General features: G+C 46.6%; 2 protein-coding genes across 4 annotated transcripts; both read right to left on the bottom strand.

The window, feature by feature from the left end:
- Window positions 1-1665: 1665 nt before the first annotated feature.
- Window positions 1666-24924, bottom strand: LOC149326763 (tRNA (guanine(37)-N(1))-methyltransferase). 3 transcript variants are annotated; one of them, XR_016285956.1, is made up of 6 exons: window positions 24790-24924; window positions 23057-23443; window positions 12566-12796; window positions 11124-11263; window positions 4000-5218; window positions 1666-3933 (listed from the first exon to the last, which is right to left on the bottom strand). XR_016285956.1 is itself a non-coding variant. In XM_089562446.1 (5 exons), the coding sequence occupies exons 1-5, from the start codon at window positions 24790-24792 to the stop codon at window positions 4477-4479; spliced, it is 1503 nt and encodes a 500-aa protein (XP_089418572.1). In that variant the 5' UTR covers window positions 24793-24924; the 3' UTR covers window positions 1666-4476. The 3 variants fall into 3 exon arrangements, 1 of the variants encoding a protein (XP_089418572.1); XR_016285957.1 differs by having other exon boundaries at window positions 1666-4135; window positions 4202-5218; XM_089562446.1 differs by having other exon boundaries at window positions 1666-5218.
- On the bottom strand, window positions 24822-25350 carry LOC149326762 (coiled-coil domain-containing protein 12). Its single transcript, XM_089562447.1, has one exon. The coding sequence runs from the start codon at window positions 25314-25316 to the stop codon at window positions 24822-24824; it is 495 nt and encodes a 164-aa protein (XP_089418573.1). The 5' UTR covers window positions 25317-25350.
- Window positions 25351-26435: the final 1085 nt, after the last annotated feature.

Below are 26435 nucleotides of genomic sequence, written 5' to 3'. Positions count from 1 at the left end.
CTAGCAATGACTCCCATTCCGTTTTATTGCAGAAATACTGTGCGCTGGTGTGGACATGCAAAGATGACTGGTGCTGCCAATCTCTGAGCACTTGCGACGATGTGCACCGAATGGCCCTCAGAGAGCTGTGCATTTTAACAACCACGCAGACACTGGGCAGTGAATAAGAACTTTTTAAGAGGTAGCTTAACCCTTTCAGGCGCTTTGTACACAATTGTGTAACTGGAAAACTTACAGCTATTTCTGAGAAACTGGAGCACTTCACAGTGATTTCATCATTTCAGTCGAATTGAGCACCCTTCTTGTTGCAAATAAGTTGCTTTTTTGGTACCATGTAGCGAACGCAGTAATATTTCACATAAGAGTGAGCTAGGTAGCACTTTGTCCGCCGTTTCTGTGCAGACAGATTTTGCCACGAGTGAAAACATCGATGATTTTTGCTAAGTTCTGAGCGTAATGTGCATCTTCAAAAAGCAAAGTGATTCCACCATCCCTAGGGTGTTTACCTCACACACGAGAACATTTTGGTGCTGCTATTTCTAACAAATCTGACACTTTGTATGTAATTCTCCGCATCATTGTAAGAACTAACCTGATGGTCTTTCACGCTCGAAAACTAACAAATTCCGTTTCTTGAGGCCTGAATGTACTACTTAGTTGAGGAAATAATTGATTTCAGTCAAAACAAAAAATGGCGCCTGAAAGGGTTAAGGGCACCGTGTTGCAGAAAAACTGGCGTCTTCGGCGTTGACCACAGTGAAAACACTGCGAGCGAAAAATTGCAGATTGGTGAGCTGGTGTTGTAGCACAGCGCAAATGATTGGTGCAGTGACACCAGCGAGCGGCGGCTTCCAGAATTAAGAAGCACCGCAGAATGCCGCTGCGCCGAAGCTGTAGTAGCACCATCGCTGGTGGCAATGCAGCGAAACATGAGGCAAAGCTGCTGCTCACTGCCGTCCATGTTCGTGCCGAGCGTGTGCAGTGACCTCGACCGAACGAATCAGTTTTCTCTCCAGACAGCATCGCAGACAGTCGCGGTCTATGTTTGCCGCATATTCTTTGTCACCATACACCTCGCACTCGTCTCAGTGACATAATTTCATGTTGTAGGTCTGCATTTGCCTCGTGCTCTTACCGTACATTCTTCGAAAACATAGCGCAAAAAAGAACACGGACGACACAGAAGTGGACAGGACAGGCGCTAACTTGCAACTTTATTTTCGAAATGCCACCACGTCTAATATATAGGAGCCGATCACCACCACCAAGTGATGAGCATGCGCAAAGAAGAGCACAATCAAGATTACAGCGTTTGGAAAATAAGCAAAAATTACGATAAAATAAGAAAAGGAAAACAAGAAAAAAAAAACACTGTCCACTTCTGTGTCGTCCGTGTCCTTTTTGCGCTATGTTTTCGAAGAACTGTTACCAACTAGCCCAAACCAAGCTACCGTTACCGTATATTGCCGCGCATAAGTGGACATTTTTTATTTTTTGAAATGTCCTTCCAAAGTTGGGGGTCAACGTATAATCAGAGTCGACGTATATGCAGAGTCTTAAGGCCTATATGCGGGGTCAAAAGTAATTTCGACCGAGTCGTGGATAACATCACGCCCCGTGCACTCGTAATTCCATAACAGTTGTCAGACACAGTGCAAAAGTGGATCTGCTTAAAAAAACTTGAATTTAATTGAGATATGAACCAAAGGTTTGTTTTATTATGATAGCAACTTGTTATCGACAAACCATGGGAGTTCCACGCAGTGGCTAATAAGATGATGATCGCGACTGTGTCCTCACAAGCGACGATGAATCAGAGATATCTCGCGAACGAATAAATGTTTTTTCGTGACTCGGCCTTCTGAAAAACTTTTTGGGTAAGCTAGGACCGCAGGGTGCGGCAGCGTCGACCTAAACTCGGAGTCTAACTTTTTTTCCAAAAGGGGGTCGCGAGTTGGGGGGTCGACTTATAATTGGCAATACACGGTAATTAGATCATGTAATTGTGATGCCTACTACGTCTACAAAGCTATCGCATCAGACCCTCAAGACAGAGCTCTAGTGACCCCCGAATTTTTTTCGCCATTGTGATTGGATGCGTCAGTTTAATGCAATCATGCAGATGAAGTATATAAAAAAATTTCACAGGGAAACCACAACACCATCAAATGGGTGGCACCATGGGAAAAAAGTTTCCCTAGAAACCAATGTCACTTGACACAAAGAAAATGGTTTGCACCAAACGCCCGCCAAAGTTCAGCAGTACTTTCTGGGCAGGTCTCCGAATGCTCACTGGCAAGCTGACTGAAGCAGCACACCTTTCAAGCAGTACTTTCTGGGCAGGTCTCCAACCAAACGCCCGCCAAAGTTCAGCAGTACTTTCTGGGCAGGTCTCCGAATGTTCACTGGCAAGCTGACTGAAGCAGCACACCTTTCAAGCAGTACTTTCTGGGCAGGTCTCCAACCAAACGCCCGCCAAAATTCAGCAGTACTTTCTGGGCAGGTCTCCGAATGTTCACTGGCAAGCTGACTGAAGCAGCACACTTTTCAAGCAGTACTTTCTGGGCAGGTCTCCAACCAAACGCCCGCCAAAGTTCAGCAGTACTTTCTGGGCAGGTCTCCGAATGTTCACTGGCAAGCTGACTGAAGCAGCACACCTTTCAAGCAGTACTTTCTGGGCAGGTCTCCAACCAAACGTCCGCCAAAGTTCAGCAGTACTTTCTGGACAGGTCTCCGAATGTTCACTGGCAAGCTGACTGAAGCAGCACACCTTTCAAGCAGTACTTTCTGGGCAGGTCTCCAACCAAACGACCGCCAAAGTTCAGCAGTACTTTCTGGGCAGGTCTCCGAATGTTCACTGGCAAGCTGACTGAAGCAGCACACCTTTCAAGCAGTACTTTCTGGGCAGGTCTCCATCAATGCTCACTGGCGAGCTGACTGAAGCAGCACACCTTTCAAGCAGTACTTTCTGGGCAGGTCTCCATCAATGCTCACTGGCAAGCTGACTTAAGCAGCACACCTTTCAAGCAGTACTTTCTGGGCAGGTCTCCATCAATGCTCACTGGCAAGCTGACTGAAGCAGCACACCTTTCAAGCAGAACTTTCTGGGCAGGTCTCCATCAATGCTCACTGGCGAGCTGACTGAAGCAGCACACCTTTCAAGCAGTACTTTCTGGGCAGGTCTCCATCAATGCTCACTGGCAAGCTGACTGAAGCAGCACACCTTTCAAGCAGTACTTTCTGGGCAGGTCTCCGAATGTTCACTGAAGCAGCACACCTTTCAAGCAGTACTTTCTGGGCAAGTCTCCGAATGCTCACTGGCAAGCTGACTGAAGCAGCACACCTTTCAAGCAGTACTTTCTGGGTAAGTCTCCGAATGCTCACTGGCAAGCTGACTGACGCAGCACACCTTTCAAGCAGTACTTTCTGGGCAGGTCTCCGAATGTTCACTGAAGCAGCACACCTTTCAAGCAGTACTTTCTGGGCAAGTCTCCGAATGCTCACTGGCAAGCTGACTGAAGCAGCACACCTTTCAAGCAGTACTTTCTGGGCAGGTCTCTATCAATGCTCACTGGCAAGCTGACTGAAGCAGCACACCTTTCAAGCAGTACTTTCTGGGCAGGTCTCCATCAATGCTCACTGGCAAGCTGACTGAAGCAGCACACCTTTCAAGCAGTACTTTCTGGGCAGGTCTCCATCAATGCTCACGGGCAAGCTGACTGAAGCAGCACACCTTTCAAGCAGTATTTTCTGGGCAGGTCTCCGAATGTTCACTGGCAAGCTGACTGAAGCAGCACACCTTTCAAGCAGTACTTTCTGGGCAGGTCTCCGAATGCTCACTGGCAAGCTGACTGAAGCAGCACACCTTTCAAGCAGTACTTTCTGGGCAGGTCTCCATCAATGCTCACTGGCAAGCTGACTGAAGCAGCACACCTTTCAAGCAGTACTTTTTGGGCAGGTCTCCGAATGCTCACTGGCAAGCTGACTGAAGCAGCACACCTTTCAAGCAGTACTTTCTGGGCAGGTATCCATCAATGCTCACTGGCGAGCTGACTGAAGCAGCACACCTTTCAAGCAGTACTTTCTGGGCAGGTCTCCATCAATGCTCACTGGCAAGCTGACTGAAGCAGCACACCTTTAAAGCAGTACTTTCTGGGCAGGTCTCCGAATGTTCACTGGCAAGCTGACTGAAGCAGCACACCTTTCAAGCAGTACTTTCTGGGCAAGTCTCCATCAATGCTCACTGGCAAGCTGACTGAAGCAGCACACCTTTCAAGCAGTACTTTCTGGGCAAGTCTCCATCAATGCTCACTGGCAAGCTGACTGAAGCAGCACACCTTTCAAGCAGTACTTTCTGGGCAGGTCTCCATCAATGCTCACTGGCAAGCTGACTGAAGCAGCACACCTTTCAAGCAGTACTTTCTGGGCAAGTCTCCATCAATGCTCACTGGCAAGCTGACTGAAGCAGCACACCTTTCAAGCACTACTTTCTGGACAAGTCTCCGAATGTTCACTGAAGCAGCACACCTTTGAGTCAACACCGGCAACTTCAACTGCTCCGTCTGGCTCGTCCACTTTGCACCTCTTGGCTGGCGGGCACCCAACACCGTGAAGAATGTCCCACGAGAGGTCAAAGGACGCCCTCATCATGTCCTTGTTGGGTGCCACGTTGCGAACAAACGAGACCTGCACGTCCCTCTCGGTCGGTCGTCCCAGCCCCTCCTCCACCTTCTGTTTGGCCCCGGTCACACCTGCCTCGCCCTTCACAAAGCAGTAACAGTGTACCCGGATCCGCCAGCTCTCGACCTCGTGGTTCGAGCCCTCCGTGCCCTGCAGCAGTCCGACAAATGCATCCAGGAATTCCGTCGCGAGTGCTGGCAGGTTCATGCAGACATGCACACGCCTGTCGGCGGCCAGGTACGCTGGAAGGCTTGGCCCCACGACCTCTCGGATGAACTGGCGGCCGTCCAAGTTGTGGGTGGAGACCCTGTCCGACACCTTGTTGAGGCTCACATTGTGGTTGAGCCAGCTGAACGAATGCGGGTTCAGGTCGTTGGCAATGACAGTACAGCCCTTAAGCGCTGCGGGAATGGCAAAGGGCCCGACACCCGCGAAGACGTCGTACAGGACGTCATCCTTCCTCAGCAGGGCGATGATGCGTGCGTGCTCGGTGGACAGCCGTGGGTTCCAGTAGACATCCGCAAAGTCAAACTCGAACCTGCACATGCAGTAAGATTGGTGGTTAAGCATGAGAAGGTTTGTGCCAAAAATTTCACAAGAATAACTAGTGCAAAAGCACTAGTGGCTGGAATCCTGTGCAATACGGGTAATTGCTTGATATCAACCATGAACCCCACCATGCATCACTAAAAGCAACAGCTATAACATCATCTCACTCAAGAGGCGGACACATTTACAAATACAGTAGACCACTGCTAGGATGAAATCGGTTAGGAGGAATTCTCTGATGAGATGGCAATATGAGAGACCATTTAATTTATTTCCCTAACACCTTAAAGGTGCACTGAAGAAAAATCTGAACTTGTATTTTTACCACTGGAACTCGATTTACACGTTCCGAGCATTCTTAGAAACTTCGAATTATTGCCCTGTGCAGCCGATTCCCTAGTTTAAACCGGACTAGCACCGGGGTCCCGCCTTTTTTTTTTTAATTCCCCGCCAACGGTGGGAGGCGTCGACCAACCTTTCACCCAGTCCCGTGGCGGCTTGCCGCTCTGCCATCGGCGGAGTGATATGTAGTGACTGGCAAAAGCAAAGAGGACACATATATTTTTATTTCCGTGGGCCTAATTTGCAGCTATGTAGTCTCTGACTAGACCTATTTGTTCACGGAAACCTAAAAGAAACAAAATAAAAGCGAAAGCAAAGTCGCCACGCGACTGCCTGAAAGGCACTCCACGCATTGGTCGACTCCTACCACCGTATGCGGGGAATAAAAAAAAAAAGGCAGGAGCCGGACATTAATGTGATTTAATTAGGGAAATTGGCTATACTGGGCAATAATCTGAAGTTTCTAAGAATGCTGGGGACATGTAGATGGAGTTCCAGCGGCAAAAAGACGAGTTCAGATTCCTCTTGAGTGCACCTTATATGTAAAAAAAGAACACTTAAGACGAACTGCTTCGCGTATGCTTTGGTTAAAACAAAGTTTCACGGTGACCCCACATAATGACACTCGCAAAGCGTTCGCGTGGTGGCACCGGCAATCAAGGAAAATAGATCAAATGCTTCTACGCAAAAAAGCGCACGCCCACAAGATGGCTTCCGCGCACCTTCGTGAAAAACTGAGTAGGAGCTGTCTAGCTGGAGCTGAGATCTGACACGGTCATATCTCAGATGTGCACGCGCATCATGTCCGCACATTGTCTCTCACAAACTAAAATATGCACGAAGTACACCCACTTGCTGACTTGGGGTTTAAAAGTTACCCTGGAACCACATATTCAACTGACATGCCGTCGCAACACGCATTATTGCAGTCGATGCGCTTGGAGCAGGATGGAAAGAAAAAAAAAAGAACGCAAGCTACAGTGAGAAAAAAAGAGACAGTGACAAAAGAAATTAGGCCAATGCAAATTTCAAGTCGAATAATGTGAGCTTGTTTCATGCTCTCACTCTCAGCCCACTTCATGGAAGAAATGCTCTATGCAGAAATGCTCAGTGCAAGAACAATTATCCTCTCTCTGAAAGGCTATTTTATTCACTGTTTTCATGTAATACGTATATGGACACACCTAGCATGGCCACACATCTTTTTCAGAGGCACTTCTGATGAGACAAAGAAAAAATTTAGGGGCGATCAATTGGATTGATGCGGATTACATGCAACAGCACTCTTCATTCACTCACCAATCTATTCCAGTTCTGATATTCTATTCCAAACCTGAGTCCATTTTATTTCACTCCCTAATTCATTACAATCCTGATTCCATTCCAATTCAGACTGAGCAACTACGTGAAATGTGTCACACTGCAAGATCGGGGCAAGTCCTCCTGCCCCGCCCAAGCCCACTTCTTCCTCGTGATTTCGACTAGGATGCCATTAACCAGCGTGTCTTACCTCACCCACTCCGCCCTCTTCTGAGCTCTTAACGTTGCACCTATCATTTTCCTTTCCATAGCTCGCTGCGTTGTCCTTCAACTTAAGCTGAACCCTCTTTGTTAGACAAGGTAAGTTGCTGGGCAAGCTGGTTCCGATTTCCCATGACTAGTGCGCAACGAACGGGACAAGAAGAAGGACACAGGCAGGGACACAACTGAAATCTTCATTAGCTGCCATCCGGAATAAGTACCTAACTGGCGGCCAAAAATGGTGTCCATTACTTTCCATTTTTGGCCGAAATTCGGTTTTAACCGATAAAGGTCATTATTTTTGGCTGGCAAGGCATAGCTAGCTGCCTGCTGAATCCGAGTTGCACTTACTTAAAGTTGAAAATTAACTAAATAGGAAAGCCAGGGGCAAGATGCGATGATGGCAGTGAAGGATAAGCAGTGCAGTTGTGCAATTAGAGGTATTGCTCCGCTAGCTTATACACGCCTCTGCAGACCGGGAAGCATCATCTCTTCGCCATCTTCTGGCTAAGCCCCGGTTCTTCACTGTTATCCCCTGCTTAGAGCAGAGAGTGAATTAATTAGGTTTGGTTTATGGGGTTTAACGTCCCAAAGCGACTCAGGCTATGAGAGACGCCGTAGTGAAGGGCTCCGGAAATTTCCACCACCTGGGGCTCCTTAACGTGCACCACGAAGCAAGAAACCTTTAGGAGTGGAAATCATACTGAAAACTGCGCAAAAAACGAAGACACAGAACGAGAAGGCACGACACGGGCGCAGACTTTCAGCTGAATTTTTATTCACATGAAGAGGCCTATATACGTATCTTCTACCCACAGTGAGACAAGCACAAAAACACAACCACCGCGAAAATCAACCCAAAACACAATCACCCACTATCCCTTCGCGTGCACCGTGATGCAACAAAGCGCCTTTGGAAGTGTAATGTGAAGTGTAATTGACATTTTTGGAAGTGTAATTGACGGTTGCATCACGGTGCACGCGAAGGGATAGTGTGTGATTGTGTTTCGGGTTGATTTTCGTGGTTGTTGTGTTTTTGTGCTTGTCTCACTGTGGGCAGAAGATACTTATATAGGCCTCTTCATGTGAATAAAAATTCAGTTGATAGTCTGCGCCCGTGTCGTGCCTTCTCGTTCTGTGTCTTCGTTTTTTGCGCAGTTTTCAGTATGAATTCCTACCAACTAGCCCAGTTTACCGTTCTTATTAAGGAGTGGAAACTCTGCTGTTTGCGGCGACCAGAAAATGTCACAAGCCCACGAAGCCACTATCATGCTGGCGGACTGGAAAGAAACTACCGCCGTTTCGTGTTGCTCCCGTTCGGCCGCGCGCACCTGACTTATATTGAGAGCACTCTCGCGCGCTTTTTTACCACTGGTAGCCCGAAAAGCAACTGGTGCTGCGCTTCAACCATTCGAGCACAGTAAACAATAAAACGCCTTCTTTTCCATGACCGCTATAAGATGATCTGTAGCTTCTGGTTGTACGCAAGGCTATTGTTTGACACCCACGCGATGACTTTGAGTGGATGGGTATGCTGCTGGCATTCGTCGAAGGCAAGCATGCCTTCACGTTCGTCGAATATGTGACCACGCTGAGTTCCATCTGCTGGAGGAGAACGCGGGCGTCGTACGGTGCAGCGTTTATGACTACACGGCAGCTGAGAAGGCAACAAGCGGCTACAACTTGGCCGGTAGAATAAGAGATTGCAACGGAAAGGGTGCAAAGCGCTCTATATCACCCACCACTTCTTGTGCCTTTTGAGCGTACTGTACACGCATTGTGCTCTTTTACCGCAAGAAAAGGCGCACAGGTAATAATATACACCTTGAAGATGCTCATCTTCTCCTTGCAACACTCTCTTGAAATTTTGAACACAACACCTGCATCCCACCTTAGTCTAGCAAATTCCAAAGGAGGGCGTAGTGCGCGTAGCAGCGCTGTTATTATTACGGCCCTCGAACCGACACCGACAAGAACTGTTGCTCTTTGACTTAAGGGCGCACAAATACAATGTTACGGCGTGCCCGCTGAAGCAAAAACCCGTGTCGTCTGCTTGTCGTCTGCTTTGAGCGCGCGCCGCCACAGCCGCCTGCCCGAGCGCTGCATTTTTTTTTTTCGCTGCGGGTTCTACGACGCGCCGCATGGTGCCGCCACTGCATACGGCCTTGTCGGAGCATACAATTGTGACCTTATCTGGTCGCCCGCACTCGCTTGCGCTGACGGGAGTTTCCCCTCCTAAATGATCTTGATCCGTGATGTGCACACTGACATCACACCGTACACGGGCCTCTAGAATTTCGCCGCCATTGAAATTCAGCCACCACAGCCGGGATTGAACCTGTGTCTTTCGGGACAGCAGTCGAGCGCCATAACCACTGAGCCACCGCGGCGACAGTCGATTAATTAGCTTATTTAAATGCATGTAGGACACTGACGTGAAACCGCGAATGGTCGTCATAAAATAGTATGTTTTGGCAACCGCAGCAATTGAGTGGCAGTTCCACATGATGCCCTGGCCTTGCGGGGCATCACGTGGAAGTTTATTTCTTAGAAGTAAACTTCCACTTCCATTTTTGTCTGTTGGCCACCTCATTTAAACTAAGCTCCTCTTTTAATGACGGTTGCAACATTTTTATACAAGCATAGCTTCAAGTACTACCATTTGCATGTTAATTACCGGTAAATAAATTGTTCAGAATGACAAAAATACCAAGACAAAGTTTAAACGACATTTGACCAGTCAGAAATTGTACACTAAGTCGCCAAAAAACTCAGTATTTCATTCGACGAAAATAATATTCGCCTAAAAAAACAACAAAAGTAGCGTCCTGAAATAAAAACCGAAAAAAGTCTGCTGAACTGTCAAAAAATAAAAAACCGAAAGATCCAATGCTGACTTACGTTGTACCATAAATTATCTGTGTGTGTGCAGGAATCATAAGCGCATTTCCATCGTGGCTCCTCTGGAGGCATGGAAAAGTCTTTTGACTGAGTGGTTGGCGCTTTGCTTCTCTCCACGATCACCATATCTGGTGCAGGTGAAAAGTGGGCACCTAAAGCCGTTGTTGTGTTGAGTCTGAGTGCAACGTTACCAGCAGGTTCTGTCTGCATCAGCAACGCAACAGTCAGCGCACAGCTTTGCTTCAGTTCAATGCACCACCACCGCCCAAGGGGAGTGTTAAGCTAGAAGCCTACGGCACCAGTGACTCCTTTTCCCCCTTTCGCCGGTAACTACCGCGTCCGTCGGAAGTCTGGAGGGGTTAGGAATGGTGACAGCGCGTTACGCGCTTTGGATGCTGTCCAAGGCCATGGGAAATGGGGAGTAATACTGCGAAGAACCTTATCAGGGTCGCAAGGGGCCGACGACATCTCAAACCAGGGTCAGCGATTTCCCAAGCCATCCGACTGCCCAGCTAAGCGGTGCGGTTCTGTTTACTGGCAGCAGTGACAGTAAAGCCGATGCGGGGGTGTATCGATGGGTTGCAGATGTATCGAGACACATATGTGAAACCACCCGCCCTGAACGTTCCAGTAAAAGTGCGAGGTCTGCTGAGTCGGGCTCTGGCAAGCCCTGGGCTCAGCCCACTTGCATGTGCGGTGCCATTGCGCTGTTATTGGTCGAAGTTGGGCGAGAACAGATTTACTAAAGCTCCTCCCGATTACCGAAGGGTTTAAAACCAGCTCCGAACAAAGAGAAGGAGGGAGCGCACCGAGTCTCAACCTCGGCCGCTTTCAAACAGCCTTTCTTTTAAACCGCTTTTTCCTATTACTGCTTGTATTTTGGTCTCGTCCCCAATAAACAAGTTTTGTTGTCAAGAAGTTGGAGTGGCTGCCCCAACCGGCAACGTGTTGCCGGACGAGCGGACGAAGACGCGAAGTGCCCTTCGTACTGCTTACCACATACGATCGTCGACCAACGTGCCATCATTATTCGTCGCTTGCGTCCCGCATTCGACCAGACCAACCGGCCATTCCATGACGTCCACGGAAAAACTTAACTGGGAGCCTCTGTACAGGTAGAATGTCCTTACCTGGCCCCGTTCTGCCTGACGTGCACCTTGGTGTCCTGCTCCCCGGCCAGCAGCTCCATGCGGAAGTTGCGGAAGGTGCTCTCGATGGCGCTCGCCTTGCTCACCACGCACCGGATATTCTTCACCTTGTCCAGGTACACCTGGGTGGGCATTTCATAAGTGCTAAATCGTAGATAAAACTCTTTACACACTTCCTGTTCTGGACAAATCTCTCACCATCACACAACTAAGCATCTCACAAGTCCTCTGGAGCACTGTGAAGGCTGCGGCAATCTGAGCCAATCATAACAGTGCACCCTGCAAACGTGTCCCTCAGTGCTCGTCAACCCGCGACTGGTGGCGCCATCCCTGGGAAGGAAAGAGCACCAGTGTGCAGCTGCTGCGGCCAGCAGACTCAGCCAGCAGGGCGGACACCATGTTTACGCATGGCGGCGCACCACTTTACAGCAGGCCTCTGCACTGCTGTGTTCGCATGAACTTTCTGTGCAAATTCAACCAATGAGTGAAACATTCGCTGCACTTTCAAAACATTTTGAATTGCTGCAATCATTGCTTGAAAAATAGCCCCAACACTGCTCAGGTATTTATTTATTTATTATTATTTATTTATTTGGAGATACTGTCAATCCTTTTAGGGATTTTTACAGGAGTGGATTAAGGGGGGATGAGGGTCTTAAAACTGCCCTTTTTATTTATGGTAGAGTCTCATGAAATTTTGCACACAGATGCGTTTTTCTCTTGTGATTCCAAATGTGTAAGCACAATTGAGCTGGTGGTCTTAGATCAATAGTTATCTCGAATTCTAGAGTATAATCAGGTAATTTCTTACGCAGCTTTAATGAACTTTCTCATTGCATTTTGCTGCTTTTAATTACATGAATTAATAGCCAGCGAATTCCCATACCCAATGAGATTCTTACTTTTTTGTTGAGGGCACGTATAAATAGCAGTTTACAATTAGCTTAACCAGTTGCAATGTCAAATACTGCGACCTCTTACTCTCAACATAGTATATCAGGATGACATGCCTTTAGACAAAAACAAAGAATATCACTGGGTATGGGAGAGAGAGAGAGAGAGACTCTTTAATGAAATACAGAGAATTTAGCCGGCGTTTCAATATCGCTGGCATGCTACTCTGCGTAGGGAGGGGAATTTGGGAGACAAAGACAGAAGGAGAGCAGTGTGCTCTGGCTGTCAATTCATGTAAATAAAAGCAACAAAATGCAATGAGAAAGTTCATTAAAGCTGCATAAGAAATTACCTAATCACATTCTAGACATTGTAAGATCTAGGACCACCAGCTCAATTGTGACTACATATTTGGAATCAGAAGAGAAAAATACATCTGTGTGCAAAATATCATGACATTCTAGCCATAAATAAAGAAGTTAGTTTTAAGACCCTCATCCCCCTTTAAATTTGCTCGAGTGACCTCCCACCTGGCCAATGAGCTTCTTGTATGGCTGCAGGTGCTCCCGCAGGTTGAGGTGCAGCACGTGGCCCACGATGCTGTAGCCCGAGGCATCCGGCTGGCCGATGACGGCACGGAGCACGTCCTCCGCCGTCCAGTTGTCGTAGGAGAGCGACACCCGGCGCTCGCCCAGAGCAGTGACCCTGGCCTCCGAGAGCACGGCACGAGCGGCTGTGTCCATGTCGTCAAGCGTCGAGACCTGGGAGAGAGAGGTGAGGCTGTGAACACAGTGCCAATCAACTCATTCTTGACTGCTGCGAAATCATCATCAACCTGACTACGCCCACTGCAGGGCAAAGGCCTCTCCCATGTCTCTCCAATTAACCCTGTCCTTCTTTGCCAGCTGCCGCCACCGTGTCCCCGTAGACTTCTTAATCTCATCCGCCCACCTAACTTTCTGCCGCCCCCTGCTACGCTTGCCTTCTCTGGGAATCCTCTCCGCTTCCCTTGAGGACCAGCGGTTATCCTGCCTTCGCATTGCATACCCTGCCCAAGTCCACTTCTTCCTCTTGATTTCGACTAGGGTGTCATGGTGGCAAATATTGTGGGACAACATCACTCGCCATTTCACTCACTCAAGCACTGCTCCAACAGTCGTTGTGAAAATGTTGAGATTGCACTTCGATTGTACTTTCTGTCCTCAACCCACCATATGCTACTGCACCACACGTAACTATTTATTTTTTAATTTATTTATCACGTCACCAACAGCACTGCGAATGGCATTACAGTGGGAGGTAGGAGGAGGTATATTACGAGACAAAAAAAAGTTACAGATGATTTGCCACGCGAGCAAATAATCTGTGATAACGCAAATATCACACCAACAACAAAGAACCAAAGAGAAATAACTGTATCACAAACACACGTCACGGTGCCTATTAATTACAGGAAAACATGCCTTGAATTCGAAAAAAATTACGTTCCACAGCTCACAAACACGAGTAGCAATGAAATTTCCAGCACTGGTGGGCACATCTGAGAGTAAGGAGGAACATGTTTTGCAGTGCAGGCCATTCTGATTGGCTTAGACTGTTGCAGCGTTCACAGTGCTGCAAATGACATACGAGATGGAGTATATACTCCGTTTCATACACAGCAGGCAATGCTGCCAAAGCTAGTGCGACTGTTTGCGCAGGCTAAGTATGTGCACAAAAAGTAGTTCGCCACACAACCAAAGCGAACACAGACATGTTTCGTAGCGACAAATCTTGAGTGCCGTGACTGGCACCTCCTGGACTTCGTTTTACCTCTCGCCACATTTTCGTCCTGCGACTCATCGAGATTTCGAGAAGCAAAAAGTACACGCGGCGGTACAATACGCGGTTGATGGGGCAGATCGCTTCTGCTAGATCCACGCCCAAAAAGTAGTTCACACTCCATGAAAATTATGGCCAGAGAGCCCGAACACTGAGCGCCTCACAGCTTCGACCGTGACTTTCAATGCTACCACATATTTTATACCGCTCTTTGTGTTCGTGCAAACAATGACCGGAGTTTCGAGAAGAACGAATGATACGTGGCGGAGTAATATGGTAGTTTCGCGGATGCACTACTTCAGCAACCTCCACAGCGTTGCCTGCTACGTATGAAAAGGAGTATAGTGATCAGCGGCAACCCAGGTTGTGTGGTGCTTGGAACGAGAGCCTTGTTTTTCCAGATTTTCCAGGGCACAGCGTTTTTCTTTCAGCCTTTTAGTGGGGCACCGGTGCCCTTGAAATCCAAAAGGCTTTTAAAGGCAAAGACGAAAGTTCTCCTCATCCAGGGTTCATGCTGGTTTTCAGCCATGAAATTCAAGGACTTCCAAGGACTCCTGACTATTTCTTTCAAGGACTTTCTAGCATTTATTGCACAAGAGACTTTCAACGTTCTTTAACGTGCACTGACATCGCACAGTACAAGGGCGCCTCTAGAATATCACCTCCATCGAAATTCGGCCACCGCGGCTGAGATCGAACCCGCATCTTTCAGGTCAGCAGCCGAGTGCCATAGCCCCTGAGCCGCCGTGGCAAGGCACTGGAAAGTGGGTTGGAAAGTTGGACTCTGTGCCGTTGTCGCCTCAATGTGTGCATTTAAGTACCGGTTCAAGCAGTGTGCATTATCATCGCTCTATCGATTTTCGAGTGGACGCAAATTCATCTGGCAGGTCAGCGAGTGGTTATTTTGCGCTGAATGCACAGATGTGCTGACCAGCTTATGTGGAAGTGTGAACTATAGTGTGCGCCGAACCTAGCAGCTGCGTGCACTGCAATATGATCACACACGACCCCTCAGCCATCTGTGTAATGCCATATTCCTTTAACTGCAATGTGCAGTGCACATATGGAATTTTCAATGTCACCGTTTAGAGCTATGTACCATTGCTGTCACTGCTTGCCACAAAGATACCGTATTTTCCGGTGTACAAGACGCACCCTTGTATAAGACGCACCCGCCATATATGCAGACTGCCATTGAAAAAATTGGTATATAAGACGCACCCGTGTATAAGGCGCACCCCAATTTACCCAGTTAGGCTAGTGAGGCTTAATTAAACTTGCTTATGCGACCATCGCAAAATGCACCGCACGTGTGAGAATTTCTTAAGCAACGCTAAGTGATCGAAAAAGGCAACACTCACGCCATACCCGCCCACGTTTTAGCACAAAAGAAAAAAAAAGCGAAAGAACTCTCTTTATGTCCATAACAATTTATTTTTACATAAAACCTTGTTTCACCTCTTTCTTCTTTCTTTTTATTTCAAAGTACACATGTAATTACATGAAGACACTCAAGGATCCTTAGCCAGAGGCTAGTCATGGATCCCAAAATGAATACAAATAAGTCTACTGACGATTCAGGAGAAAAAAAAAACAAAACAAAAAACAAAAAAAAAAACACACACACACACACTGTCGGTGTAGAATGAAACAATTGCAATGCAAAATACAATATAAAATACAATACAAAATACAATACAAAATACAGACTGAAACACTATCGTATGACATTCATATAACCAAATAAAAAATAAATGTCACTCTACATTCAGATTGCCACGTTCAATAGATTAGTAGTATTATGCCACGCCACAGATGCATATAGTGTCGCTTCACTGAGACGCTTGTGTTTGAAGGAAAAAATTCTTCAGTGCTCTAAATGTATTAGGTGAAGATATGACTGACCATGGGATAGCATTCCAAATTTTGACACCAGAAAAACGGAGACATCGATGACCATAATGATTCTTAGATATTGGAAGCAAGAACTTTCCATGAGCGGCTGAGCGAGAACTGGACGGTGGGGCCTTGTATGAAACTAAAGGAAAGGTGCTAGGGTTGCAGATAACATTTTTTACAAAAATTGCTAAACGATAGTTTCTTAGGTTAGTTAGTGGCATAATGTTATTTTGTTTAAATAAAGGCAGTGATGGAGTTCTAGGTGCAACAAAATTGATCACTCTAAGAGCCCTTTTTTGCAGCCTTACCACGGGTTCAATATACGATGGATACGTAAGGCCCCAGGCCTCAATACAGTATGTTAGCTGCGACTGAAACAAACTGAAATATAATGTTTTTAGCGTATTAGTCTGAAAATATTTAGATGCTTTCGCTAATGCATAACAAGAGTACGACAGCTTTTTACACAGGGCATCAATGTGCTGATGCCAGTTGAAATCTTTATCCACAATCACTCCCAAGTATGTGATTGCGTCAACTTGCTGCAACTCATCAGCTCCAATATGCAAGCTGCAGGGTAACATGCACGCAGACTTATGCGGTGATTTGAAAGTAATATATTTCGTTTTTTCAGTGTTCAGGGATAGACGGTTAGATTGGAACCAGGTTTTAATGCATTGAAGTTCTTTATTAAGCACGGTTATACCATCCTCTATAGATTTGGCAGTAACTACCATAGCGGTGTCGTCTGCATACATAATGACATGTGATTTCTCTGCATATACAGGAAGGTCATTCACGTAAAGAGAAAAAAGAATAGGTCCCAGAACCGAACCTTGTGGAATACCCATGGGCACTGTTAGCAAATCTGAAACATTGTCGTCAATTTGGACCCGTTGGGAACGATCGGATAAATAGCTTCTAAGGAACTGCAACGCCAAACCTCTAAAACCAAGTCTTTCAAGTTTTTTGGACAGAATATCATGATCCACGGTATCGAAAGCTTTTTTTATGTCTAGGAACACGCCTACTGCTACAAAATTTCTGTTAAGTGCGTCATTTACGACTTCGGATAGGGATAAGATTGCAGTAGTAGTAGATCTTGACTCTTGAAAGCCATGTTGATCAGTGCTAAGAATGGCATACTTCTTCAAAAAGTTCTTAATACGTTTGGCAAGCAGTTTCTCAAAAAGTGTGTTAAAACAACTTAAGACAGAAATTGGTCGGTAATTGCTTAGATTATCAGGGTTTCCATTTTTGTATACCGGGACTACTTTTGCTACCTTCAGTGCATCCGGATATGTGGCGCTATAAAAGGACTTATTAAACAAAGAAACCAAAGTAGGCGCTAGAACTTCAATATTGTTTTTCAATAACGACACAGGAATTCCATCTAGTCCGCGCGCTTTTCCGGTCTCCAGTTGCCTACCCACTGATATAAGTTCATGACAGGTTATGTCATCATATCTAAAGCTGGATTCCTGCCATGCAGGAAGAAAAAGGGGCTCCCCGCTTTGCGCTTTCGGGATCACATTCTGAGCTATGGAGCAAAAATGCGTGTTAAATTCATCTGCCATGTGTGATGCACTCGGGGACAAGTCTTTTGAGGGTAGTACCCTTTTTACTCCTGCTGGCTGAATGATAGAATTCAGAATTTCCCATAGTTTCTTGGTATTGCTAGCATTAGCATTAATTTTTAAGTGATAATAATGTCTTTCCTGTCGACGCATCAACGCAAGGGCTTTATTCCTGTGAGTTCTATATTGAGCTGCGTAATGGTTTGGTTTGGTTTATGGGGTTTAACGTCCCAAAGCGACTAAGGCTATGAGAGACGCCGTAGTGGAGGGCTCCGGAAATTTCGACCACCTGGGGTTCTTTAACGTGCACTGACATCGCACAGTACACGGGCCTCGAATTTCTCCTCCAAAGAAATTCAGCCGCCGCGGCCGGGATCGAACCCGCGTCTTTCGGGCCAGCAGCCGAGCACCATAGCCACTGAGCCACCGCGGCGGCATTGAGCTGCGTAATAATCATTGCCCCTGTTCTGTTTCATTTTGGTATGCCAATACTCGCGTTGCTTTATCACATCAAGCACAGAAGAAGTCATCCAAGGGCAAATTGGCACCGTGAAATAGTTCACTCTTTTAGTAACCTTGCATTCATTTATTAACATATTTATTTCTTCTATGAGGCGTCGGCAGTGCTCGTTAGGATTTAAAGGTTCAAAATCGTCAAAGCAAACACGTGAAATTAACCAAGAAAATTTTTCGTGGTCAATCCGGGTAAATAATTTGACAGATGGTTCGGGGCGGCCTGGAATATTTAAGCCGTACAACAGTGCCACAGGTAGATGATCTGTAAGCGCAGTATTGAACACTCCAGCGAGACTATGGGTGGGTTGAAAGTTACACAGGATGTGATCCAAACATGTCGAAGTGTTGCTCGTAATGCGGGTGGGGGATGTAATATAGTTATAGAAACCGAATGAAGAGAGAAGATTAGAATAGTCGCTATGATCTGCACCCAGTGTGTCAATGTTCATATCCCCAGTAATAATAGCGTTTTTTGAGCACTTAGTTATGTTAGCGAATATAGTTTCAAGGTCACTTAAGAAGATGTTACGAGTATTAAGCGGTGCTCGGTAAACAACTCCAATCAAAACGCTGTCAATTTCCACGAACATTGCCTCTGTGGAATCGTTGGTTCCGTTAACAATATGAGGGCATTCTTTAAAACTCAGCGAGTTTTTAATGTAAAGGCCAACGCCACCACCCCTATTTCTGGCACAACGAGGGCGTGACAGAAAAACGTAGTTCGGTATATTAAGACATTCATTTGGAAATAGCCAAGTTTCTGAGACTGCAATCACATCATATGTATTTTTGTGTTCAGCTAGAAACGAGCAAAGAAAGTCAAAATTTTTCGATATACTCCTGATATTGCAGTGCAGTACAGAGCGAGTACGGTTCAAGTTACAGAAGTTATCAACTTGATCAGCCGTGAGCATTCCAAGATCTTTAAGCTATCTTGTCAAGGTCGGTTGCCGGGATTAATCTATCTTGTCAAGGTCAGTTGCCGTTACGATGTGGTATATCGCTGAGCTATCTGTCTTTCTCATCAGAATTTTACCTCTAGAAACCCAGGCATACTTCCAGTTGTGTTCTTTCTTTGCGGCGATAGCCTTTGAAAGCAACACCTTATTCTCGGGGCAGAGATGTTCATTTACGAACACAGATGTTGTGCCGGCCAAGCCTACATCTGAAGTAGTTAGGCGCTGCTTTCTTGTGGCATTCAGCACTTCATCACGCTTGCTGCACAAGGCGAATTTGACAATGATATTGTGTGGCTTATTTTCAGACCTTCAAAGTCTTCATCTTCGGATGCGCTATCGAAAAGGCAACGCGGCTGAAGCATTCTCTTCGCACTACGTACTTGCAAAGGGTGACTAAAAAAAAAACGTCGGCTTCCCTTGGCTTGTCTTGACAATGGCGAGAAGCGCGACTGTCGCCATCTTTGGCATTTCACATTACCTTTGCTTGGGGCCTCCGAAATGGCCACGTGTTTAAGATCCCGGAAGTGGTCAACCCCGCCGTTTCATGATAAAGTTCACCTAAAAAAGTTGCGCACGGCGGTCCCCGTAATGAAGTATTAACCATGTTACAACCGCGTTATTGGTAGTAATATTTTTTCGGCTAGAAAAGCTTGAACATGAACCTGAGTAACTTCTGAACTCGCAAAAAAAAAAAAAAACAGAAAATTCGCATATAAGACGCACCCTTGTATAGGACGCACCAGAAAGATTTTTGAAAAAAACCCGCGTCTTATACACCGGAAAATACGGTAATAAAATCAGATGGCCTGAAGACTTCCTTCACAGCGAGATGGTTACATGATCCACTTTCTGCACAAACTTTCGTTGCCACGGATATCAATTGCAGGAATCTAAAAAAAAATTAAACATTCACACTTCTGTTTTTATACACAGAGTGTATTACATCACAAAAACGCATCAGCAAGTGTAGCATGTGTGCATGATGCTGCAGCATTTGGAAAAAACTGCACGTGGAACCTTGCAACAGCTCTATGGTCAAGCGAGCTTTCTAGCCTTTCTAGAATTAATACCCCTGTCAAGCGGGCAAGTTAAGTGCACTTAAGGAGAGTGTCACTCACTGCAAGTACACTTTGCCACATCTAAACGACATAAGTGGAGTGTGACTCGCGGAAGAGTGCACTCTGCTAGGAGTGCGCTCACAGACCACACTTTGCTGGCCGAGCGCGTAGCCTCGCCACCAGCGACTTCAAAGGCAAAACATGTATAGTGCATAAGAAGTATTTACAGGTTTATTTTACATGCTCTAACACTGTTTTCAGGAAAAAATTTGCTCATTATAGCTACAAGCGAAGCAACAAACAAGGAAACGTGATCAGATGCAACTCCACTGCACGCCGCCATCTTGTTTGTTGGCAAAATTCTGGATAGTCTTGGCCTTTCTTCTATTTCTATTTTTTTTAATCATTAAAAACTGTTGTACCTTGTTTTATTTGTGCTATCAAGTTAAGCAGTCAATTATTATGAGTCCTTTTTCTTTTCCATCGACCTCTACAGAAATTCCGCTCATTTTCTGACGCTATATTTTTTTTCTTACAATGAGTGCCCTTTGCTTTCCCGTTTAGCACTGCGTAGCCTAAAGTGTCACTCGGGATTCCGAAGCACACTCCTTGTATGTGCACTTAACTTGTGCGCTTGACAGGGGTATAACTGAACACGAGGAAAACTCAAATGAAGACGTAGAAAGCTAAGTAGTAATCAGCGTATTGTTCTTTAAGTGTGCTTAGTTTGCCACAGCACCAGCGATTACGGTGTACCGTTGTAGTGCACTGAGTGCCCATGGCCATGATTCACCGGCAAAGTTATGACTGCACCCTGCATACATTCTTCCTTCCACCATAACCTCCCTCCAGATGGTTTCGGTCTTTTCTTATCCATTCCTTCGCTACTGTCACACCCTCTGCCTTCCATGGTAACCACCCTCTGAGTGGTTCCCATGGAACTGTCCACCTGTTATGCCAGCTACTACTACTACAACGACACGAAGCCCAGGAAGGAGTGCTTAGTAGCTCTAAAATATGAGCTATAGTCATCATCAGTCACATCCACTGCAGGACAAAGGCCTCTCTCATATCTCTCCAACAACCCTGTCCAGCTCCAGCCACCCTATATCCCGCAAGAAGGTTCTTATTCTGCTCCACCTATCGGACTCCACTGGTGGCGCCATCTGGTGCCTATATGAGGAATGATTGTTTCACCACTGAAGCTGTGTGGGTGGGTGAGTGGGGGAGAAATGAGCATTTGAAGATGCTTTCTCAACTGCTTTAGCAATACTGAACACATAAAATCAAGAAAGCATCTGGAAATAAATCATTCCCCCCCCCCCCCCCCTTTTAAACTCATCACAGCTTTGATGGTAAAACAGGCACCAGACTAGCTAGCCTCCCCATTCAGGATCAGCCATGTCACCTGTGGTTCTTGCTTGATTTTTTTTTTATTTCTGATTTGAATGGGTTTAACGTCCAAAAGTGACTCGGGTAATGAGGGACGCCATAGTGAAGAGCTCGAGATAATTTCGGCCACCTGGAGTGCTTTAAAGTGCCCTGACATTGCACAGCAATACCGCCCTCCAGTATTTTGCCTTCATCAAAATGCGATCACCGCGACCAGAATCGAACTCGCGTCTTTCGGGTCAGCAGTCGAGCACCATGACCACTAAGCCATCGAATGACTCCTGTGATTCTTGCATTTGCAGAATTAAATATTTATAATTTTTAGATTATTCTGGAAAATAATTACGCATTTTTAAAATCTCTGACACAAATTGGTTTTCTGGTGCAGCAAAACTTGCATGGTAAAGATGCCTAGAAAAAATTCAGGGGGCACTATGGCTCTCTAAAGTGCTGCAAGGCAATAGCCTTTCCTGACGCAATGTTTGGCACTGAGTGCGAGGCTGTTTGTGCTGCACTAGTGCTTCAATTGACTGCACGCTTTGACTGCACACTTTGGCTGCTTCTTAAGCACGACTCTCTCTCTGCTTCGATGAGTTCGGTTGTAGCCACGACTCTGTTCGCAGTAATGAGGTATGTAATGTGTTCACCAACGGATGCCCCCTGTCGGAGCAGACGACAACTATTTTTATTAGTTGTCGTCTGCTCCAAGCATCCGTGGGTGACCTCATTACGGGGAATCCGCGCACTCTGACGTCATAACCATTTCAACCAACCGAAAAGCGTGACACCTCTGCTGACAACCTTCTGTAGACAACGATGAGGCATTAAATGCTTTTACCTTAAAGGGATACTGAAGCAAAATCTTAAAACTGAACAAAAACGCTGAAAAGAGATTCTCAAAATGTGATTACACCGAAATCTAGTCGTCACCGCGCATATTTCTCAGCGGATGGTTTTATTTTCAATGATTCATGAGCGCGCACCAAGCTCTCCCGGCCGCCGCAAGGTGAAGAGCGTGACGTCATGGCACCCTCCTTGCATTCCGCGGCGACAAATATGGCGGCGCCCTTAGATGCATGAAGCCTCGCTTTGGACTGGATTTGTTGTTGTTACGGCCTTCTTCAGCGCGTTTAGTGGCCATAAATGGGCCATTGGTCTTTCGCTTCGTCTCCTGTCGCTCACAAGAAAACGTAAATTTGCTTTATTTTTTATTTAGAGTGACAATTCTGCCCCCTTTAGGCTTAAGAGGGGCGTCGGTTTGTTGACAACAATGGTTCCCCTCCTAACCACCAGATGGTGCCACTAGTCTAAACATCGTCGGGCTTTTGTTTTAAAAGTGAGAATGTTAGAAATGGCGTAAGGCCCAGAAAAAAATAGCTGCACTTAGTGTACATAAGCATGCATACGGTTATGGCATGTAGACAGCATTGATTAACATCTTAACATATCTGTGTACGCCGTGAGCAGACGACAGACAGACGACGAGTGGCCAACGCAAAACTAAAAACTGGAAAAGCCGCGAGTAGTGATGGCAATCGTGCTTTTGAGGGAACGGTGGGCGCGCGGGTGTAATGACGTCTAGTTGCAACTTCCACAGTGGCACAGGTGGCCGCCAGGTGCAACGATACGGCAATAAATCGCGAAAAAAAACGCGTTATCCGCTTTTTCTGCTAAAATGCTTGTTGCATTTATCAATATTAGCACTCAAGCTCTTGTTTACAAGTAAAAGAGCAGCTCCAAAAGTTTGGTTCAGTATCCCTTTAATAAATGACACCGAGAGATCAACGAGGAGATATCACCTTGGCTGGGTCCAGATGAAATCTCTTTCTGTTGCTGTCCGAGCCCTCCTGAACAGCTCTGAAGTTTGGCAGCTTCAGGAGGTACTTGCGCACGTGGTTCAGGACAGCCGAGACATCCTTGACGTCCACCTCGAAGCTGGGTGCCGAAGCGACCGTGTCAAAGGCCTCCCGCTTCAGTTCCACCATGCCGAGCACACACGCAGGGGGTCGGATGGCACGACTGAGGTCCTTCACTGCTGCCATGGCGGAAATGAGTGGACGGTCACAGCAGCTTGTCCTTGCGCTGCTAAGCTGTCGCCAGCCCTTGCCTAGCCAGCATGTAGTCTGGGGTAAGCATGTCTTGCCAACGAGGGAACACAGAGAAATGACACTGAAGCGATGGGTGACCTGCAGGGGGGGGGCCAAAAATGAGAGGGAAAAAAGTGTTGGTGTCATTAAAAGAGAGACTCAGCTGAGAGCAGCAACAGCGATTTGAGCACCACACATATTAAAGGTGCAGTGAAGAGGAATCTGAACTCGACCTTTTGCTGCGGGAACTCAATCTACACGTTCCCAGCATTATTAGAAACTTCGACTTATTGCCCTATGAGGCCGATTTCCCTAATTAAATCGGATTAAAGTCCGGCTCCCGCCTTTTTTTTTTTAATTCTCTCCGTACAGTGGGCAGAGTCGACCAACGCGTGGAGTGCCTTTCAGCCAGCTCCGTGAAGGCTTTGCTTTTGCTTTATTTTGTTTTTCAGGTTTCCGTGAATAAATAGTTTCATTCGCACATAATATAGCCACAAAACAAGCCCGCAGAAATAAAAATATGCACGGACTGTTTGCTACTACGGATTACTACGTATTACTCTGCCAATGGCAGAGCGGCAAGCCTCCACGGAGCTAGCTGAAAGGCACTCCACATGTTGGTCAACTCTGCCCACCGTATGGGGAGAATTAAAAAAGAAAGAAAGGCGGGAGCCAGACATTAATCCGATTTAATTAGGGAAATCGGCGACACAGGGCAAAAAGTCGCAGTTTCTAAGAATGCTCGGAACGTGTAGATCGAGTTCCCGCGGCAGAAAGACGAGTTCAGATTCCTCTTCAGTGCAGCTTTAAAGTAGATTTCCAGCAGCATAGCCTGGAAACATTCTCCTTGGCTATTTTTTAGGTTTAGTGGTGTCCTCCTCAATCCCGTGCGTTTTGTAATGTGTGGGAATGTCGCTTTAGATGCTGCCATCGCCAATTTGCTCGCACAAGACATGAGTGCGATGCAAAGTGTTGACAGCAGAGCTGAAAAAGCCAGTGACATGAGTGATCAAGCATCAGCTTGCCTACTGGGTTCCAGTTATATAAGAATAAATAAACTAAAATAAATGCGGCTCAGGGTAAGGTCAGCAAACAAGTTTAATGAAGAGGCAAATCTGCAATGAGCCTGCAGAGAAAGGCACACCTTTCGGAAACACCGAATCCAGTTGAGCACGCTAACTGGTGCTGGAATCAAACAGTCAGCCGATTGAACTGAAATGGACCTAACGGAACAGTAAAATTTTCCCACACAGGTTTCGCCCAGTGTGGAGACGGGAACACAAACACGCGCAGCCTATGAGGCTCATCAGAACACCTCCAGACAAACCCACTGGACATTACTGACACGCGCACCCGAGCCTCGAAAGCTGCACGAACGGCTCGGCTCGTTGTCAACATCACACCACGTGGCCGTAGAGTTCCCACAAAGATGCCGTGCTGCTCACCATGAATGCGACACCCGTAACCAGCCGTGCGGTCAGTCGTCGTCGGAGTCGATGTTCTGCGGCCCACTCGCCGCGTTCACGGCGCTGGCCAGATCGTCGCCACCGCCGGCAGTCGAGCCGAGCCGCTCGCGAATCAGCTCGGCGATGGCCCTCTTGGTCCGGCGCTCGAGTTTCTCGAGCTTCTTGGACACGTCGCGCTTCAAGTCCCAGTCGGGCTTCCTCGGCGCGAGGGATGCGAGGTCGACTTCTTTGGCGAGGTCCTCGGGATCACCGACGGCGATCTTCTGTTTGATCTCTTCTTCGATGGCAGCCGGAGAGGCGTCCGGCAGCACGGACTCCTTCAGAGCGTCGGCCTCCGGCCTGTAAGACCGAAACACGGGCTTCGGCAGCGATTCGTGAGATGATGCTTTGTCTTCGCCCGCTCCAGCGTCGTTTGTGCCTGTTTTCTTTTCGCGCAAAGCGCGCAAGCGTTCTTTGCGCTTCAAAGCTTGCTCCTCAAGCGAACCAACTAGCTCGTCGGCGGCCATTACTCACGAAGCCGCTGAATCTGATTGGATTGGATTGGATTCAGCCTTGAATTCTAAAGTTTATGTGGCCAGACTTGCAGAACCGACCGTTGCCGTTGTTGACGTTGATCTTGAACCTTGAGGTTGGCGAATGGTTCCATACCGTCGTTATCTAATCAAATATATGAACGATCGTTATCTCATTGGTAAACGCGAGCTTCGAATATTGCTTACAACTCTTATTAGTACCGGCGAGACAAACTTTCGGTCTATTCATTTCCAAAGCACACGGATATGACATTCTTTTCAGAATTCGTGGCGCCGACCGTTGCACTCTGAGTAATGCGTATACGCACGTTTATATCGGGACAAAACAATAGAACGCAACGCATGATCAATGAACCGGGAGTTATCACTCTTGCCTCATTCCGAACTAATCAGTAAAGTATGTGCAAGTCGGCAATAGCGCTTTGTGCTTTATTTCTTTCGGTGAAAATCGTACCGCCTGCCCGTACTGGCGCAGCTTTTGACAGCAAATGACTGCGGTTTGCTAGCCGCTTCTGTACTTGTGAGTGAATTTTGGAACTTTGGCGCTGAGATGACGGTATCTAATTCTCAAGGTAACTAAACGCGCGTGGTGTCCGCGCTTTTTCTTTTCTACCCAAGCTGAGCATAGTTTTAATTATCTGTCACTAGGTTCAGGTTCTGCAGCTGGCTCTAACAACATCGCACCGTGGCTTCTCGAACTCGAACTCTTGAAAATGTGGACGTCGTCCGAGTCGCTGCTGAACAGTTGTGAGTAACGGGTTTCCGATATCGCAGAGAGGTTGTCATGCGAATAGCAACATAGCTTTGCTCAAGTTTCTTTCTCTTCATAGTTTATGCGTTCTTTATTATCGATAATAATAAATTTATTTTCACAAATAGAATACAGTATATACTATAACAACAACAACAACAACAACAACAACAACAATAATAATAATAATAATAATAATAATAATAATAATAATATTAATAATAATAATAATAAATTTTTCGCATCTCAAACAATTCAAGATCGTTGGCGCTAATCTTGACCCCGTATTTGGGCCATCTGCGCTTTACTTGTGAAGCGAGGATCGATTGCCAACTAACCCA

The sequence above is a fragment of the Amblyomma mixtum genome, chromosome 10 (genome assembly GCF_055824585.1).
Source record: "Amblyomma mixtum isolate Tamu chromosome 10, ASM5582458v1, whole genome shotgun sequence".
In the NCBI taxonomy this organism is placed as follows: domain Eukaryota; kingdom Metazoa; phylum Arthropoda; class Arachnida; order Ixodida; family Ixodidae; genus Amblyomma; species Amblyomma mixtum.
The sequence above is the reverse complement of the archived record's forward strand: the minus strand, read 5'-3'. Positions and strand labels throughout refer to the sequence as shown.

Bases quoted from the DNA above. Each gene is read 5' to 3' on its own strand.
- LOC149326763 (XM_089562446.1), bottom strand. The intron at 12,797-23,056 runs GTGATATCTCCT...TCTCTCTCCCAG, and splicing joins TTCATCTGGACCCAGCCAAG to GTCTCGACGCTTGACGACAT. The intron at 11,264-12,565 runs GTGGGAGGTCAC...ATGCCCACCCAG, and splicing joins ACAAGAAGCTCATTGGCCAG to GTGTACCTGGACAAGGTGAA.
- LOC149326762 (XM_089562447.1), bottom strand. From the start codon at position 25,316: ATGGCCGCCGACGAGCTAGTTGGTTCGCTTGAGGAGCAAGCTTTGAAG.